The following is a 17862-nucleotide window of genomic DNA, read 5'->3' on the forward strand; positions in this document are numbered from 1 at the left end:
CTGGCTTCTTCCACCAGCATGTTTTCAAGCATCATCTACATCATAGCATGTATCAGAACCTCATTTCTTTTTATTGCTATATTATATTCCATTGTGCAAGTATACCATATTTTCTTTATCCATTCATCAGCTGGTAGACATCTGGGTTGTTTCCACTTTTTGGCTATTATGAATAGTGCTGCTATGAACCTTCATGTCCAAACATTTGTGTGAACATATGCCTTCATTTCTCTTGGGTATATACCTAGGAGTAGAAAATTGCTGCTTCGTGGGCGCATTTGGAATGTTCTCAACAGGATTATCAGCTCTTTGGAGACAGGCTCTTATTTCCTTTATATTCCCCACATCAATACTGTGCAAAAGTAGATATTGTGCTTGTTTAATATTCAAGAGGTGAGAAAAAGAAGGAAGGAAGGAAGGAAAGGGGGAAAAGTAAGCCCTACAGAATGTTAATGTTAAAAATTGACATTATTAACCTACAATAATACAAAGATAAGATTAGGGTATGTTCAGACTATAAATTTTGGTTCATTGACTTCATATTGCTACCAAATTAAAATTTTATCTATTATTTGACCTCAGAGTAAGAATTCTGATTCTTTTACTAAACTTTTAGAATTAAATCCCTATAAAGAACCAAAGATAGAGATATTAAAATAACTCAGACAAGGTGAAATAATGAGGGACAGCAAAAAGGAAACAGCAGTAAGAGGAGAAAAAAAATGTTTCAAAGAGTTGGTCAGTATGAAAATAGACACTTAAGTAGGATTGAATTTCAACCCTGAAAAAGAAAGAAAGTTAAAAATTTTGAATTATACTAAATTTACAAGTGTTTTCCTAGGCTATAATAAACCTTATCAAATATCTCTAAAGTACTTTTGTCAAAAGAAGAGAAATCAAGACTCACTCCTCTTGCTTAGCCTATGCCACCAAACAATGCTACATCTCCACCTAGTGACGTGAAAGCACAAAGTTGAACAGGAATTTCCAAGATCACAAACACTGAAACCTAAAAACGATCATTCATTATCCATACACAAAGCCAACACATCTCCACAAAACAACTCCTCCAGGTATGTAATAAAGATGTTTAAACAGTGCTCTTCCATTCACTACCAAACAAAAATAATCTACACCCACTAAATGTCCTAATTTCTCATGGAATTCGCTTGCCCAGTAGCATGATTATGACAGCGCTGTTAAGAAAACGTGCTACACAAATTTAACATGTGAAAGACCAAGCCCGGACAGAAGCAGCCAACTCAAAACACAAAGACCCAGTACAGCTCCTAAAACCACGTGTGATTAAGAATTTTTAAAGCATCACTACAAAATATAGTGTATCAATGCTATAATTAAGAATTGCATGATGATCCTTGAAGAACTCAAGTCATCACAATGTAGACTCACATACACCAGCTAGCCAAAAGGGCATTAATGATATTATCTATATACTATACATCTTTGTAAATTCCTTGGACACAATGCATGTTGCAGTGCCTGGGACACAATACACACTTAGTGAGCATTTGTTAAATGGAACGATCCTCTGGCCCATGATTAAGTTCTCAACATGCAGTAAATTACATTGACAGGGGGTGTTCCTTTTGCTGAGACTGGGAATTAGAGGCCTAGAGTCATTCCCCAATCTAGCTGTGTGTGGGATTCGTTACCAGGTTTGAAAGAAAGAGTACAGATTATGAAAGGAACCCCTGGAAATTCTGAGGCAGTAGCTCTATGTTGAAGCCTGAGAGTCCACATTCTTAAAACTTAGCAGGTAATTTGGAAGAGAAGCTAGACCACTTCCCTGGAAAGTCAAGTCTGAGTCACACTAATTCTGCCACTCATCTCTCCTAGGACACGAATGCTTATGAGGTACTGGGGCGACAGCACTTATATACTCAAACAGGATATTTCTGTTTAAGTAAAATAATTTAACATAAAAATGAAAAAGCTTTAAGAAATCACCATCAAAACCAAAATTCAACTAATGGCTTGTAATTTACACTTAGAGTAAAATGCAAATTCTACTTATAATAAGCTTTCTAATCAAACTTTTCTATTTTTTAAATTTAGATATCAAAATATCAAAAAAGATAACTGCCAAATTATTTTATGTGCAATATATTGGAGCCAATATTTACCATCAATCTTTAGAAGAAAATATTAGAAAATTATTATTGCCGCTGAATATAAATCATATGCCTTATTTTAGGAATCTGTTTTCAAGGGTTTTAAGGTACTGATTATAAAATAATTAACAAAACTGTAGGTGTGGCTCATACATACTTCCCCAGGTTAAAATAACTAAACTGTAAATACATGAATCAAAAATTTTTTTTTTTTGAGACACAGTCTGGCTCTGTTGCCCAGGCTGGAGTACAGTGGCGTGATCTCGGCTCACTGCAAGCTCCGCCTCCCAGGTTCACATCATTCTCCTGCCTCAGCCTCCCAAGTAGCTGGGACTACAGGTGCCTGCCACCATGCCTGGCTAATTTTTTGTATTTTTAGTAGAGATGGGGTTTCACCTTGTTAGCCAGGATGGTCTTGGTCTCCTGACCTCGTGATCCGCCTGCCTCGGCCTCCCAAAGTGCTGGGATTACAGGCATGAGCCACCACGCCCGGCCAAGACTAAAATTTTAAAAGGCTGAGAACAGGGTGAAGGTTCACACAGAAATCAGCCCAACAGAACCAAACTAGCCATGAATCTGTTTTAATAAATAGCACACAGGAAAATTAAATAGATAATGGAGGTTGCTTTATCAGATTTTCCTATTCAAAATTCACCTCTGTTATCAAATATTAATTAGCCTCTATCTTGAATACATGCAATCACTTGAGACAACAAATATGAGAGGCTGGACTAGGATGAATTTGAGTGACTGTTGAAAAAATTAAAATGAAGGTGCCAAGATCCCTAACTTTGAGTCTAATAGAATACAGAAAATCATAAAGCTGAAGTTTAAGAAGCCACTGTCAGAAAAAGGTAAATGTAAATGACCAGAAAACATTAGAAAAGTGCTGATAGGCTGCTTTTAATTGTTTTATTTCTATTTTCTTAATAAAAACAATCCCACAGCATTTATCGTCATCTGGTAATAATATATATGGATAAGGGAAACAATCTGAACAGACATTTTAGAACTATACTCCCAACAAAGGACACCTAAAAAAACAATTTCTCAATAGTTTCTCACTTCCTTGATCATTTCTGGTTAGAGACATTTTGTGGCAGAATATGATCTCCTTTAGCACGATCTGACCCAGGGGTTTTCTTGGCTTTGTTTCACAATGAATCTCTTCTGCATCATCTGATATGAGGTTTACAGACTCATCAAAACCAATGATATGGCCCTCTATCAGCATATTCACTTGCTCATAGAGTCATACCTGAATCCGAGATCTATTTTGCAAGTATCTGAAGATGAAGGTAAGGCTGATGGGCTATATTCACCTTCTGCACTTTTTGGCCCTGGCCACAGTGCACCATGGTGGAAGCCCACAAAGACAACACTGACCCGCACCGCACCTTCTGGAAGTGATATGCTGCCTTTTAGGAACACTTTCAAGTCTCAGAGAAATTCTAATAAGGCATGTCTATCATCATCCTTCCTATCCCAAACCCATCCTGAGTGGGATCCAATGGGGATTTTTTAAAGGAGTAGGCCCCCACATCTCATGCTCCAAACCACAGCAGACTAGGCAAATGGGAGTAGAACATCCAATGTAAGGGCAACCAATCTCCAGACTGATCAGAATCCTAAAACTTGTGATCATAGGGAGAAAAAAAAAAGATAAGCTGAGTTAATTAAATGCATCTTTTGGGAATTTAGAATCAAGACAGTTGGGGTGATCAGGCAGGGCAGAAGCCAAAAGGGTACACTGAGAATTATCATGAGATCTGTGAAGGACTAGAGTGCCCAACAAGATGCCACTGAGTCATCCAGTATACAGACAAAAACAGGTAAATGGAGCAGGCATGGAGAAAGGTGGAGAGGCCATGACTTGGCAGCTCCAGTTGCAAAGATACACAGAAAATAATCTTGTTTTCTGTTTCCTAATTCCAATTTCTTTTTTTTTTTTTCTGATGGAGTCTCAACTCTGTCACCCAGGCTGGAGTGCAGTGGTGCAATCTCAGCTCACTGCAGCCTCCGCCTCCCGTGTTGAAGCAATTCTCCTGCCTCAGCCTCCAGAGTTGCTGGGATTACAGGCACATGCCACCATACCTGGCTAATTTTGGTATTTTTAGCAGAGACGGGATTTCACCACGTTGGCCAGGCTGATAATTCCAATTTCTATAGCCCCAACTGTAAAGTGCTTCCTGTCCTTGGATTATCACGGGACCTACCAGGTTCTTTTGATAAATCTTTCTTGAGCTAGCATGAGTGGGTCTCTGTTACTTGTAACCTAAAGAGCCCAAAGTGAGAGCACAAGACATTATTTCTGAACCAGAATAATGTCACGCGCTCTGAGGATACCATTTGTGTGCTATTATATTAAGCAATAATAGCATGTAGGAACAACACAGGCAACTTAGCATCACTGCGAGAATTGATTTTTATACCAAGTATTTAAGTATATACCTTTAAAATGATCTTACAGCAGGATTTTCCATTTTATTTCCTAGTTTCTTACAAAGAAAGGAGGGAAAAGGGTCACAATGGAAGGCACCTCCCAAAGGATAATAGGACCTGCTTTACAACTCTAATTCTAGCATTCACTACCTGGAGTCTATAATTTGCAGATGTGTAAAGGTAGATATTAATGTGCTAAATAAGCAGCAAGGAGGCATGCTTCAGTGTTCTGCACATTCAATTAATGCTACACAAGATGCACCCCATTTTTATACGTTGCTACAACTGTCTAGTCAAAAATAAAAATATTGTCTCTACTCTTCTACATAGTTTTCTGTAATCTGTCTCAAGAGATCTAAGGATGGGAGTGGGCTTAACACTTGCTTTGTTGTTGTTGTTTGTTTGTCTGTTTGTTTGAGACGGAGTTTCACTCTTGTTGCCCAGGCTGGAGTGTAATGGTGTGATCTCGGCTCACTGCAACCTCCATCTCCCGGGTTCAAGCAATTCTCCTGCCTCAGCCTCCTGAGTAGCTGGGATTACAGGTGTCTGCCACCATGCCCATCTAACTTTTGTATTTTTAGTAGAGATGGGGTTTCACCATGTTGGCCAGGCTGGTCTCGAACTCCTGACCTCAGGTGATCCACCCCCCCTCGGCCTCCCAAAGTGCTGGGATTACAGGTGTGAGCCACTGCACCCGACCAACATGTATTAAACCTATAAAACACACATGTGTGCATACAAAGAGGCTCACACACACATGCCCACACAGGGTCATTTGGGCTGGACACCCGACTATGCTTAAACCATGTAGGATCTTCACAGCTAAGAAAATCATTAGTAGGGCTGTCATTAAAACCCAGAGCCCTTACTCTTGCAACATCTAACTGCTTAAAACAAAAGGAAGGAAATAAAAGATTAGCTATAGAGATTCTGAGTTAGAAGATTAACTAAGAAATCTCAGAGGATAGTGGAAGAAGGTAAAAAGCCAGGGTGAAAATATCAACTACTCTAAAAAGAGGAAGGCAATAGTAAGACTTCACTAAGAGTCAAAAGAGGCTGACATCCATTTCTTCCTTTCCTTGGCAACACTTGGCAGGGATTGGTAAGAAGAGCTGGTGAGGCCTGGGCCTCTTGAGACTTTCTGATGGTTGCTCCTGGGGCATTTGGGGATGGAGACTCCAGTGCCTTTTAGCTAGAAGACACAGAAGAAATTTCAGGCCTTTCGACCTTTGGTGTTCTGTGCCTTCTTTATTCTCTCTCAGTCTTACTTGGAGCTAGAAATAGCTTCTGCATAAGTATTTGATGCTCAAAAAATTAAGAGGAGGGTCCACAGGAAATGAAGCAGACAGTTCACTGGAGACATGGGCTTTGGTCTACAAGGAAAAAAGAGGCCTGCAGGTTTCCTTCTAGGTTGCCTAGCCCATTTGCCAGGGTAGAAAAAGTAACTGATATAAGGCCAATCCCCCACTGCGGAATAAAGGTTACGCACACTTGGCTGGAAAGACCATTTGAATATACAGATAATGAGTATCACAGATTAAACACAGGAAGAACTCCAACAATATTGACGCAGACAGCAGGATAGAGGCTTCTACCATGGGGTATTGAATTCAGCCAGGAAGGGTGTGTGTGATGGGCATTAGTGCTGGAGATAGAGAAATACACAAATACTATGGATTTCACGGAGACAAAGATTAGACACAATATTTGCAGCTGCACACCTATCTATAAATCTGATGAGTTCAAATGTATAAAACAATGTTCGCACTAAATTATGAAAATGGGTAATTTTTATTCTCTTCTCCCTTTTCCCACATTTTCTGAACTTTCTTTGATGAGCACTTTTATGATTTTGGTAATATGGCAATAGTCTTCTTAACTGTCCCAACTGGGAAAAGGAGTTGGATGATTAACAGAAATGTTGGGTAAAGTGGGAAACCATAAAATTTGATTACTATCCTAAACATTAACTTAAAATGCACATTTGAACATACAATTTATTTCTCTGTCAATATATTCACATAAGGCCTTTCCTTTGAATGTGGATCAGTTTGGGATTCCAGTTCGTCTTTCTTGGATGAAGAACATCACTTACATCTATGAATTCTAATTCCTATTTCTTTAAAGTATAATAAACTTAAAGATACTTGTGAGGCAACCTGGGTATGAATTCCAGGTAAGATTTTTACTCTGTGTTGCCATGTAATCTAATCGTTTTCTTACTCACGGTAATTTCATAACATTTTTAAGAGTCCTTCCAAAGCATTCAACTTGGTTTTAACAGAAATAAGTCTCTTTTATGTATGTATATTTCTTCAGTTTACGTAACGTTTAAATAAATTATATAGTCACAACAGTGAGTATAACTTACATCAATGGCTTGGGTACAAATAAGTTACCCTTAGTAAGCATGAACCTCACCAGGTGGAAGCAGAAGTACAAAAGCATTCCAGAAAATGCATATAAGCCAAGAGTATTTAGTGTGCTGTGGGTATGGTATCCATCATTTATGAAGGGAATGAAGGATGTCAGAAAGTTGATTGTGTGACTGCTGCTTTAGAGGGTTATACACTTTCAGAATCTGAAACCAACTCCAGTTTTTTTTCCTTAAGGGAAGATGCTGTTGAGAGATGAAAAAACATGGTTTGAGAGAGGTGTGGGGAATGGGGAGCGTGCCAGCCCTTCCTGCTTACCCCATGAGTGTGGGGGTGGGATTTGCATGTGTGTACATGTCCGTGTGTGTGTGTGTGTGTGTGTGTGTGTGTGCTGGGGGAAGGGGGATTTTGAGTCACAGAAGGGCACAAGAAGTGACTGTTATTGTATAGGGCTTCACTAGGAACTCCAAGCTTTAATTATGCCAGTGAGCGGCAGAAATGATTAAAGAAGAAGAAGCAGTCAACTCTGTTCACAGTACAATACTGGGTATAATACAGTTAACAAGGGCAGGAGAAAGACTGAAGATAAAGCTGTGGGTACAGGAAGAAGGAAGAAAAAGGAGGGGACTGTGGCTCAGGGTCAAAATTGTGACTAAAAGGGACAAAGCAAACAGGAGGCTATGAGGTAGACGTTGGCATAAACTTCCAGTGTTTTCTTTCAAATACGTATTGAACTATTCTTCATATAATCTTCAGCTACTTTTTGGTACAAAACTTCTGACCCTAAGAGGAGTGATGCAAAAGCATATAAGAATAATTCCAGACCTTTAGAAACTGACACCCTAGTTAGAGAGAGACAAATAGGCCAGGCACAGTGGCTCATGCCTGTAATCCCAGCACTTTGGGAGGCTGAGGTGGGAGGATCACCTGAGGTCAGGAGTTCAAGACCATGGTGAAACCTCATCTCTACAAAAATACAAAAATTAGCTGGGCATGATGGCGGTTGCCTGTAATTCCAGCTACTTGGGAGGCTAAGGCAGGAGAATTGCTTGAACTCAGGAGGCAGAGGTTGCAGTGAGCCAAGATCGTGCCATTGCACTCCAGCCTGGGCAACACAACGAGATTCCATCTCAAAAAAAAAAAAAAAAAAAAAAAAAAAAAAAGTACAAATAATGACAAGGCCGGGTAATATGTACTAAATATGAGAGAAGAGAAACACAGAGAGTAAGTGCCATAAAACGATAGATTCTTTCCATGTTAAAAGTCAAGTCACAGTCGATTCCTCCTCACATTCTCTTATGATACCTCTGACTCACTTTAGCACCACTTAATCTCTCTGTTCTATAGAAGTGATAACAGTTTCATAAAACTCCCTGTTACTTATCTGGTTGTATTTGTTCTTGGTTAAAAGCTCCCTAAAAATTAGTGAAAGACTTTATTTGTGGAGAGACAATAAGATGATGAAAACAAGTGTTTTTAAAACTTCATTGATATGGTTTGGCTCTGCACCCTCACCCAAATCTCATATTGAATAGTGATCCTGAGTGTTGGTGGTGGGGCCTGGTGGGAGGTGATTGGATCATGGGGGGCAGAGCTCCCTCTTGCTGTTCTCATGATAGTGAGTTCCCACGAGATCTGGTTGTTTAAAATGTGTAGCACTTTCCCCTTCGCTTGCTCTCTCCTGCCACCAAGTGAAGACATGCTTACTTCCCCTCCACCCTTCTGCCATGATTGTAAGTTTCCCGAGGCCTCCCCAGCCACGCCTCCTGTACAGCCGGCAGAACTGTGAGTCAATCAAACCTCTTTTCTTTATAAATTACCCAGTCTCAGGTAGTTCTCTATAGCAACATGAGAACAGACTAATGTGTTTACCGTGAAGAATTCCAAACACATACCCAAGTACAGAGCATAGTATAATGAACCCCATGTGCCCATCAACAGCCTCAAAAATTTTCAACAAATGCCCAGTCCTTTTCACTCCCCTCCCTGTGCATAACTTTTAAGCAAATCTCACATCATTTCATATCATGTGTAAATATTTTAAAATACCTCTCTCAAAGCTAGTACACCTTTATAAAAACACCACCAAATACCAATATCACACTTAAAAAGTTAACATATTTTTAATGTCAAATATGCAGTGTTCAAATTTCCAACTGTCTTATAAAAGCCTGAAATGACTTTTAAAAATATTTTATAATTTATGCCAGAAACAAAATAAAGGCACCAACCTATTATAGAATCAATGGCGTAAATGGGAAGCCAAATGACGTGTCTGACACCCAAGGACTATCTGCTGCTAGTAAACCTGTCTACAGCCTTTACTGTGTACTAGCATCGCTTTAGGAGTTCTACAAATATGAATTCATTTAACGCTACAATATAGGTGAATCACCAAGAGCATCATTTTACAGATGAAGAATGTGAGCCCCAAAGAGGTTACTTAACCGAGTCTAAGATCACCCAGCTAACATGAAGAGAAAAATAAAATGTGTTATATTCATACAATGGAATATTTTTCAGCCATAAAAAGGAATAAAGTACTGAAAGATACTACAATGTCAATGACCCTTGAAAATGTTATACTGAGTGAAAGAAGCCAGTTACCAAAGACCATATATTATATTGCTTTGTTTATATGAAATGTCTATAATAGGAAAATCTATACAGAGTCAGAAAGTAGATTAGTGGTTGTCTAGGGCTAGACAGAAGGGTAGAAGGCAGTGACTGCCAACGGGTCCAGGGTTTCTTTCTGGGGTGATGAAAATGTTCTACAGGCCTGGCGTGGTAGCTCACGCCTGTAATCCCAGCACTTTGGGAGGCCAAGGCGGGTGGATCATGAGGTCAGGAGATCGAGACCATCCTGGCCAACATGGTGAAACCCCGTCTCTACTAAAAATACAAAAATTAGCCAGGCGTGGTGGCGTGCGCCTGTAATCCCAGCTACTCGGGGGGCTGAGGCAGGAGAATCGCTTGAACCCGAAGGGCGGAGCTTGCAGTGAGCCGAGATCGCGCCACTGCACTCCAGCCTGGGCGACAGAGACTCCATCTCAAAAAAAAACAAGAAAGAAAAAAAAAAGAAAATGTTCTACAATTGGATTGTAGTGATGGTTGCACAACTCCGTGAATACACTAAAAACCACTGAATTGAGCATTTTAAATGGGTGAAGTTTATCATATGAGATTATATTTCAATAAAGCTGTTTTTAAAAGTATATTTTCAAAAGATTTAAAATTTATCAAACCAAGGAATATTTATTAATCACCTACACAAGCACTACACTTGGTTCTATGCAAGTTATAAAACAAATGTAAGACACAAACCCTGACCTCAAATTGGTTACAGTTCAAAAGAAAAGGCACACATACCATATATCACAATGCACTTTTGCTTTCTAAATTATGCCTTTTTCTCAAAGGGGTAATCAACTGTCTGAACCAAGTTTTCTGTTTCATAAAAGGCACTGAGCTAGGGCCTAATGAACATATAAGCTATGATAAGCCTGACCCTTTCCTCCTTGCCCCTGGAGGCCTTTGGAGGTTCTGATGAACCACAAAGTTATCTTGTGAGAGAGCAACCAATAGGATTCCTAGAGAGCTGAGGCTGGGCTGATTCACCTTATAACTGAAATAACGTGAGTAAATGTGTTGTGACTCAACAGAAGCCAGCGCAGCTTGACAATCCTAGGCTGAGGCCAGCGCAGCTTGACAATCCTAGGCTAAGCTAAAACCAACAGGTCTGGTCCTCCTCCCTGGGTTTAGGAATGCCCACGGTAAACAAATTGCAGAGGTTTTCCTTTGCCATGGCTGCTGAAGAGCAACAAAGATCCTTGATGAAGATCAGAGAGAACTGCACCCATGAAACTTGTGAGGTGAGAGTTTAGAGAAGTGAGATAAAGGCTAACACAGGAGATATAATCTGCAGAAAGAGACAATTTGGGGATATGAGGTTGCACAAAGTAACCATAACACTGAAGAAAACTGAAGAGGTACCTGGTGGATCGCTCACATCCAGGAAGGTTTCTTGGAGACAGCATTGATCTTAAATGAATAAATAATGAAGAAACTGCTGTTCAAATTCAAAGTGCCTGGGTACCAGGGACTTACGGATATAGGGCTTGGTTCTTCCCAGAGGATACTGGAACAATGTCTAGCTTAATGTCCAATGAACCCATGAAACTTACATGCCACATAAATTCTAAAGCCAGATGTGAACAACAGAAAGATGTTTAAATTTTATAGACATGTGAATTCAACCTAATTTTATGACAAGAATTTGGATTCTCTGAAATTTTCAGATAACAGTGGCACTCAGAATCTTACTTAAAGGTTTACTGTTTGAGACAGAACTACAAATGAAACTCTAACCAATAAAGTAGAAACTCACATTTTGAGCATTACCAATTATGCATCTTTCCTTAACTGCCTAGAAAGAACATTTCATCTGGATCAGGTGGCTTGGTCCCAGAGTGACCTGATGAATCAGCAGACTGCACTGCAAAATAACCCTATAGACAAGTTGCCTCAAATAAACCACGATCCGATTTGTAATGTAATCGATACCATTACAACGGTCTCCTTACCTTTCACCACATCCGCCACATTACAGGTGGGATCGATACTTCCTATGTGTTTAGGATGAACAGGATTAGTGTCACCCCCAAACAGAAGTGCTAGACGAACACAAAAGGAAAGGGAGGGGATTAAAACACAGCAGGCTGGGATGGTCACGCAGGGAAATACAGGGGCTTATGTTTAGAAAGGATCTCTTACTTGTAAAAATCATTTTAGCATCCACAGCAACTTAGAGCAATGGAATACACACAATTGATGGGTGAGCAACTCTTATTGGTCAATGAAGGAGGAGGATGTGCTTTAAGGTCTGTCAGCTGCAGTCAGCAGGTTCTAAAGTAGTGACATGTGCCAGGTGCCCAACCCATTCTTCCTCTCCCAATGTGACATGGATGAAGAAACTTACTTTCATCCTTAGTCAAGTATACCCACCTTCTTAGTACTACTCCAGACACTTATTCCTACTTTCATTAAATATTTAGAACACGTAGTCTATACCATTTGGACAAGCCTGTAAAATGTCTTTGCTGGCAGCATTTCAGATGCCTCCCCCAAGAAGATTATGTTTCAATGTTGTGTACACAAACAATACTTGTTCAAGTATTTTTAAAAATACACTCAGATAATTTCACAATATACAAGATTTGCAAAATTTTGTTTCTGAATAAAAGCCAAAATAAGCCCCAAAGAAAAAGCAATCTGCATCCAAATATTTATAGGTGTTATTTTTAAACGAAGCAAAAATTGTGACTAACAAAAGAAGGATGCCTAAATAAAACAGGGGAGATTTTAAACTATGAAAAATGATAAATACAGGCATTAGGCCAATTAATAAAGTTCCAACTGATTAAGGTGAAGAAAAACAGAGGTGTGTAGGCTTAACTAATGACCTAAAAACATGCACGTATATATGTGTACACGTGTATTTAGATCAGAAAGCAATTGGAGTTATCTAAGTATTTAGTTGAATAGTATTTAGGCTCTTTTATTCCTGTAAATTGTCATACATTTCCATTTTGAGGATATACATTTAATATAAAGCCACATTTAATAGTTGTGTAACATTCACTTATCCAAATAAATCAAATTAGTAAAATAAAGACACTTTGTCCACTTTGTAATGCAGCAAACAGGGTGAATTATGCTCTAGACATGTGGATGCTTTTCCTTAAGGATTATAAAATCAGCCAAAGAGACAGTGCTGAAGATAAGCCAAAAAGTTTTTTGTGTGTAGGGAATTTTAGTTGTTTTTTTCGTATCTGCTTAGTACCCTAAAGAGCAGACTAAAATTCTCAGTACGGGATTATGGGCTGACAGTCTGGCTTAATCTGACTTCACTGATCACTGTGAAATAAAGAACTGATGGCTCCTATCACCAACATCCAATTCAATATTCCCAGTGTTAATGTTTTTAAAACTAAAAAGGAAAACACATAACATCCAGGATAAAGAAAAGAATACAACCTGAGATACATAAAAGTATTCAGAGATGAAGGCCCAGCTGCCATTAAAGGCGGTCCCCCATCCCCATCAGGACTGCATCGGCAGAGACTCAAAAGGTACGCAGTGGTCCTGTCTCTAATGTGAGCCTCATAAAAGCCTTTCAAAAATTTCTTTTAACCAAGAATACAAATTAATAGCTTTTCAATGGCTAGGATTCACTTAGGAAAAACTAAACTAGAAATGAAATTTCTACAACCAAAAATGCAGGTCAGTAAATTAACAACGGGAAAACATTTGGGAAAAATCACTATGGTTACCTTTTCAAAACTGGACCAACAAACCCCAACTTACTGTGCTGATTAATAAGCATGCGGAACGAGATGCGGTTGGTATAAAACCGATCCAGAAAATACTGGATGTTAGTGCTAATGAAAGGATCAAACCCAAACTTCTCCTTGTATTCAATCACTCCTTGCGCCATTGTAGGAACCACATCATTGTGTCTATTTCTGACTTTAATCAGAACTTGTAGAAAGCTGTGTGAGAGGGAAACAAAACGTGGTCAGTCTTAATATCTCATGGGCTGATGCAGACTTCCCAGCTCTGTCCCCAGACTAGTTGTCTGCTGGTATTTTTATAAGTAAAGACATTATTCTTACTACATACAACAAGGAACCACTCACAAGAAACTAAAAGTATGAGCCAAGTTTTTGCTTGCAACCTTATTTCTACAGAAACCCTTCTTTCAGAGGTGCAAAAAGTAAAAGGTTCTAGTACAGAAAAAAAAATGCTCAAATACCCTTTTAGGAATCCACTGACTTTTTGGATAAGTGATTACATATAAATACAGGTTCTATAAAAGTTGAATAAAGAATTGCAGAACATATCAATATTTCTTCTGAGAACATGAGGACAATCCCCCAAAATCTCCAAGGATTGATTAATGGAATCTCAAAGCAATAGCTTCCATGAATAAAGAAATAACGTCACACTGTTTTTTGGGTTTTGTTTGTTTGTTTGACGGAGTCTCACTCTGTCGCCCAGGCTGGAGTACAGTGGTGCGATCTCGGTTCACTGCAACCTCCGCCTCCCGGGTTCAAGCAATTCTTCTACCTCAGCCTCCCGAGTAGCTGAGACTACAGGTGGACGCCACCATGCCTGGCTAATTTTCATATTTTTAGTAGAGACGGGATTTCACCATATTGGCCAGACTGGTCTTGAATTCCTGACCTCGTGATCTGCCCGCCTTGGCCTCCCGAAGTGTCTCATACACACAATTTAAGAGTAAAATTTGGAAATAAATATCTTGCAGCAGTAAAATATAGTGATGAAATGCAGATAGAACACAGGCAGTTCAACTATTCAAGTATCTGGCATATTACTGTAAATATGCATAGGGGAAAATACATTAAGAATGGTAGAAGACAAGTCAGTCAATGGAACTAAACAAAAAGTTTAGAACTAGGCCCATGAGTGAGTATGTATATATAAAAATTGAGCATATTGAGAAAGTGACATTGCAAATCAGTAGGCAAACAATCAAACTAATAATCAAGTTAACTGGAACAGTGGGCTAACAATTTAAGTCACATCCTAATTTCAAGACTTAAACCAAATACTGGATTAAAAATGTAAAAGGGTGAAATCACAGAAATGATAACAGAAAAATCAGGTGAATAAGTATATAATCTTGGGATAAGGAGGGCTGTTCTAAGCTTAATACCAAAGGTAGAAACAAATAATATGAAGAAACAAATGATATGACTATGTAGAATTTTAGCAATCCTATAGGGACACACATTAATAAATTAAGTGAAAAAAAAAAAAAAAAGCCTTAAGAAAAGGAAAAAAACTAGCACCCCATCAGAAAACTAGGCAAAGGATCTGCTATCAATGCAAAATTTACCAAAGAAGAAGCACAAATGCCAATTAACTTCACCCTTACAAATAAGAAAAGCAAATTAAAACAATGTGATATTTATTATTCTCCATGTATCAGCATCAGTTAGAGTTTGGGGCTTAACTGAGGCACTTCTCAGGACAATTAACAACATACAGCAAAAGCCCAAAGAAAATAATTCCACTTCCAGGAATTGATCCTAGGAAAATAACTGGACAAGGTGAACAGCTGTTTGTGTGTTTATTTATTTATTTATGAGACAGAGTCTTGTTCTGTTGCCCAGGCTAGAGTGTAGTGGCACAATCTTGGCTCACTGCAACTTCTGCCTCCTGGGTTCCAGCAATTCTCCTGCAGCCTCCCAAGTACCTGGGATTACAGGTGCCCGCCATCATGCCTGGCTAATTTTCATATTTTTAGTAGAGACAGGATTTCACCATGTTGCCCAGGCTGGTCTCAAACTCCTGGCCTCAGGTGATCTGACCGCCTTGGCCTCCTAAAGTGCTGGGATTACAGGCGTGAGCCACCGTGCCCGGCCAACAGATGTATTTAAAAGTTGTTCTTTAAAGCATTGTTTATAGTAGCACGAAAACTACAAACCAGTCTAAAATCCAGTGATAGACGATCAAATCACATGAACTATCTGAAGACGGACTATTAACATGAATATTATGACACTATTAATAATGGCATAGATCTACAATGTTGACACTTGTTATGTTTGTAAAAATATTTTACACATATAAATATATGCATGCCTAGGGAAAAGCATGGAAGAAAGGAAAATAGTAATAGTTGTTGTCCCCTGGTAGTAGAAATTGGAACGGCTTTTTTTTTTTTTACTTATCTGAATAGTCTTATTTTTCTGAATGATGAAATATTTCTGTAACAAATACATACATACAATGACAATAAAGATGTAAAACTCTGAAATTAGGCCATCATTATTCACAAAAAAATTTATAATGGACAATTTGTCCTTTATGTAATACTCATTGCAATGTATTTGTAAGTTAAATATTACTAAAGTGAAACGATTCATTATAGTAGAGAAGTGCCTCAACTTATCTGAAGTGGGGAGACTTACCTCAATGGCTCAATGCTCAGAATTCTCCTCTAATCTTCCGGGCTCTTCTAAACTCTATCATAAATGATCAACATGCTTGTCTTCTAAGCTACTTTTGCTTTACTAAAATGATTTCCCTGCTGGTGATCCCATACAACCTCTTGGTAAACAGAAAAGGCTGCTACCATGGTACTCGCTCACCTTTCACTCCTTCCTTCACCAAGAACATCATACTTCTCGAATGCCAACTATCGTAACTAGCCACATGAACCTAGGCAAGTTACAAAACTCACGGAGTGAGAGCTCAGCTATTATTGCGATGGTCAAGCACACACTGGATTAACCACTGACAGTTTGCAAAGCAGGCTCATGGCCATAAATCGCATCTGCTAACCTGTTCCAGAAACTGAGACGGGACTCCAGGAAAAACACAGCAGAAATTTAATATCATGTATAGTCGTCTCTCAGTATCCGTAGGGGACTGGTTCCAGGATCCCCGAAGATACCCAGATCCTCAGATGCTCAAGTCCCTTGTCTAAAACAGTGTATACAGCCTACTCACATTCTCTCTGATACTTTAAATCATTTCTAGACTAGTTATAATACCTGATACAATCTAAATGCGATTTAAACAGTTGTTAAACTGTATTTTAAAAATCTGTATTATTTCTTATTGTTGCATTGTTATTTTTTATTGCTTTTTTTTTTTTCCTGAATATCTTTTCGATCTGCGGCTGGTTGAATCCAAGGATGTGGAACCTGCCAATACAAAGGACCAACTATACTTCTACAAATCTGTTCTAAAATCTGAAGCTAGAGTGGTCAGCCCTAGGTTTTCCGATTTCCACCAAATGATTACCAGCTAACGACTTTTGAGAAAACAAAGCTCCTGGATTGAATTCATTTAATACTGATCGCTTAAATGACAGCAGTGGCTTATATCAAGGAAAACGCTACATCTGGGGCTCTAACCCAATGCTTCCCCGCCTTCCACATTTCACAGATCCATTAGACAAAACACCCAACAAAGTATAAAATAGGTGAGGGCTTTTGTTTTTCCTTTGAATTTTAGTTTACAACTAGACTAGAACTAGCTACTCATGGCTCAAACGAAAACATAACTTATAGGTCCAGCTTTGCTATGAATGGTCACAATCTTGGGCAAGTCACTTCACATCTCTGACCTCAGTTTCCTTATCTGTGGATTGAGAGGACTGGGTTAAATACCTCCTAAGGTTGCTTGTATAACATGGTATTTTCCTAGTTCTTCTTATGGAACATCTATTAAGTCAGGTGTTCAGTCTCACAACTATGTGGACTAGTTTATACTTAGAAACTCCTCAGTACAACAGGCCTACCATATGCATCCACTCACATATACATGAAACAGGAAGAAATTAATGTGAAAGGGATATTTCATTTCTCTTGGAGGGGAAAACATACTTACAGCTAGAGTTAGTGTTCCTGGGATAAATAAAAATGAGAAACAGAAATATCTCATCGGCATAATTTGCCAGTCTGTGCACGATGGGAGCAATACAATAGAATTCAGGTTGCTATATAAAAAACGTACTCTTTTATGCCTCTCCAAAACAAAACCACTACAGTTTTTGAGCTCAAATGTAATATCCTGTTGAAATTTTTTTTTTAATTGTAAAGGATTGAGTAGATAAATTCATGTATATACAAAGGCCACTGCATTCTTAAAACTACCACTAGATGGAACATTTACTGCAGTATTCAGAGTGAGTGCCCAGTTCACCTTGGGTAAAGGTATTAAGAATTAGATCAGAAAAGCAAAACTGAAAGTGTCATTGTTACTTTTGTATTGTGTTACATTCTTAACTCGAATTAAAAAAAAACTCAATGTTGAGTCATTACTCATTAAGAAAATGAATGCTTTGGTCCACATCATACTCCTTGAGTCTTAATGAC

The 17862-nt window shown here is 38.7% G+C and overlaps 1 protein-coding gene and 1 pseudogene across 2 annotated transcripts in view; both read right to left on the bottom strand.

Annotated features, from left to right (window-relative positions):
* PDK3 (pyruvate dehydrogenase kinase 3) overlaps positions 1 to 17862 on the bottom strand; it is a 74605-nt gene that overhangs the window by 22652 nt on the left and 34091 nt on the right. The window contains exons 4-6 of one of the 2 annotated variants that reach the window (XM_021933046.2): positions 13316 to 13500; positions 11533 to 11622; positions 10943 to 10990 (exon numbers count right to left, since the gene is read on the bottom strand). In XM_021933046.2, the coding sequence (XP_021788738.1) occupies positions 10943 to 10990; positions 11533 to 11622; positions 13316 to 13500 (323 nt within the window). The remainder of the gene's footprint in view (positions 1 to 10942; positions 10991 to 11532; positions 11623 to 13315; positions 13501 to 17862) is intronic. The other variant, XM_003917513.3, reaches the window with a different exon arrangement.
* On the bottom strand, positions 2551 to 4128 carry LOC108583799 (annotated as a pseudogene).

Source organism: Papio anubis, chromosome X (assembly GCF_008728515.1).
Source record: "Papio anubis isolate 15944 chromosome X, Panubis1.0, whole genome shotgun sequence".
NCBI classification, from domain to species: Eukaryota; Metazoa; Chordata; class Mammalia; order Primates; family Cercopithecidae; genus Papio; species Papio anubis.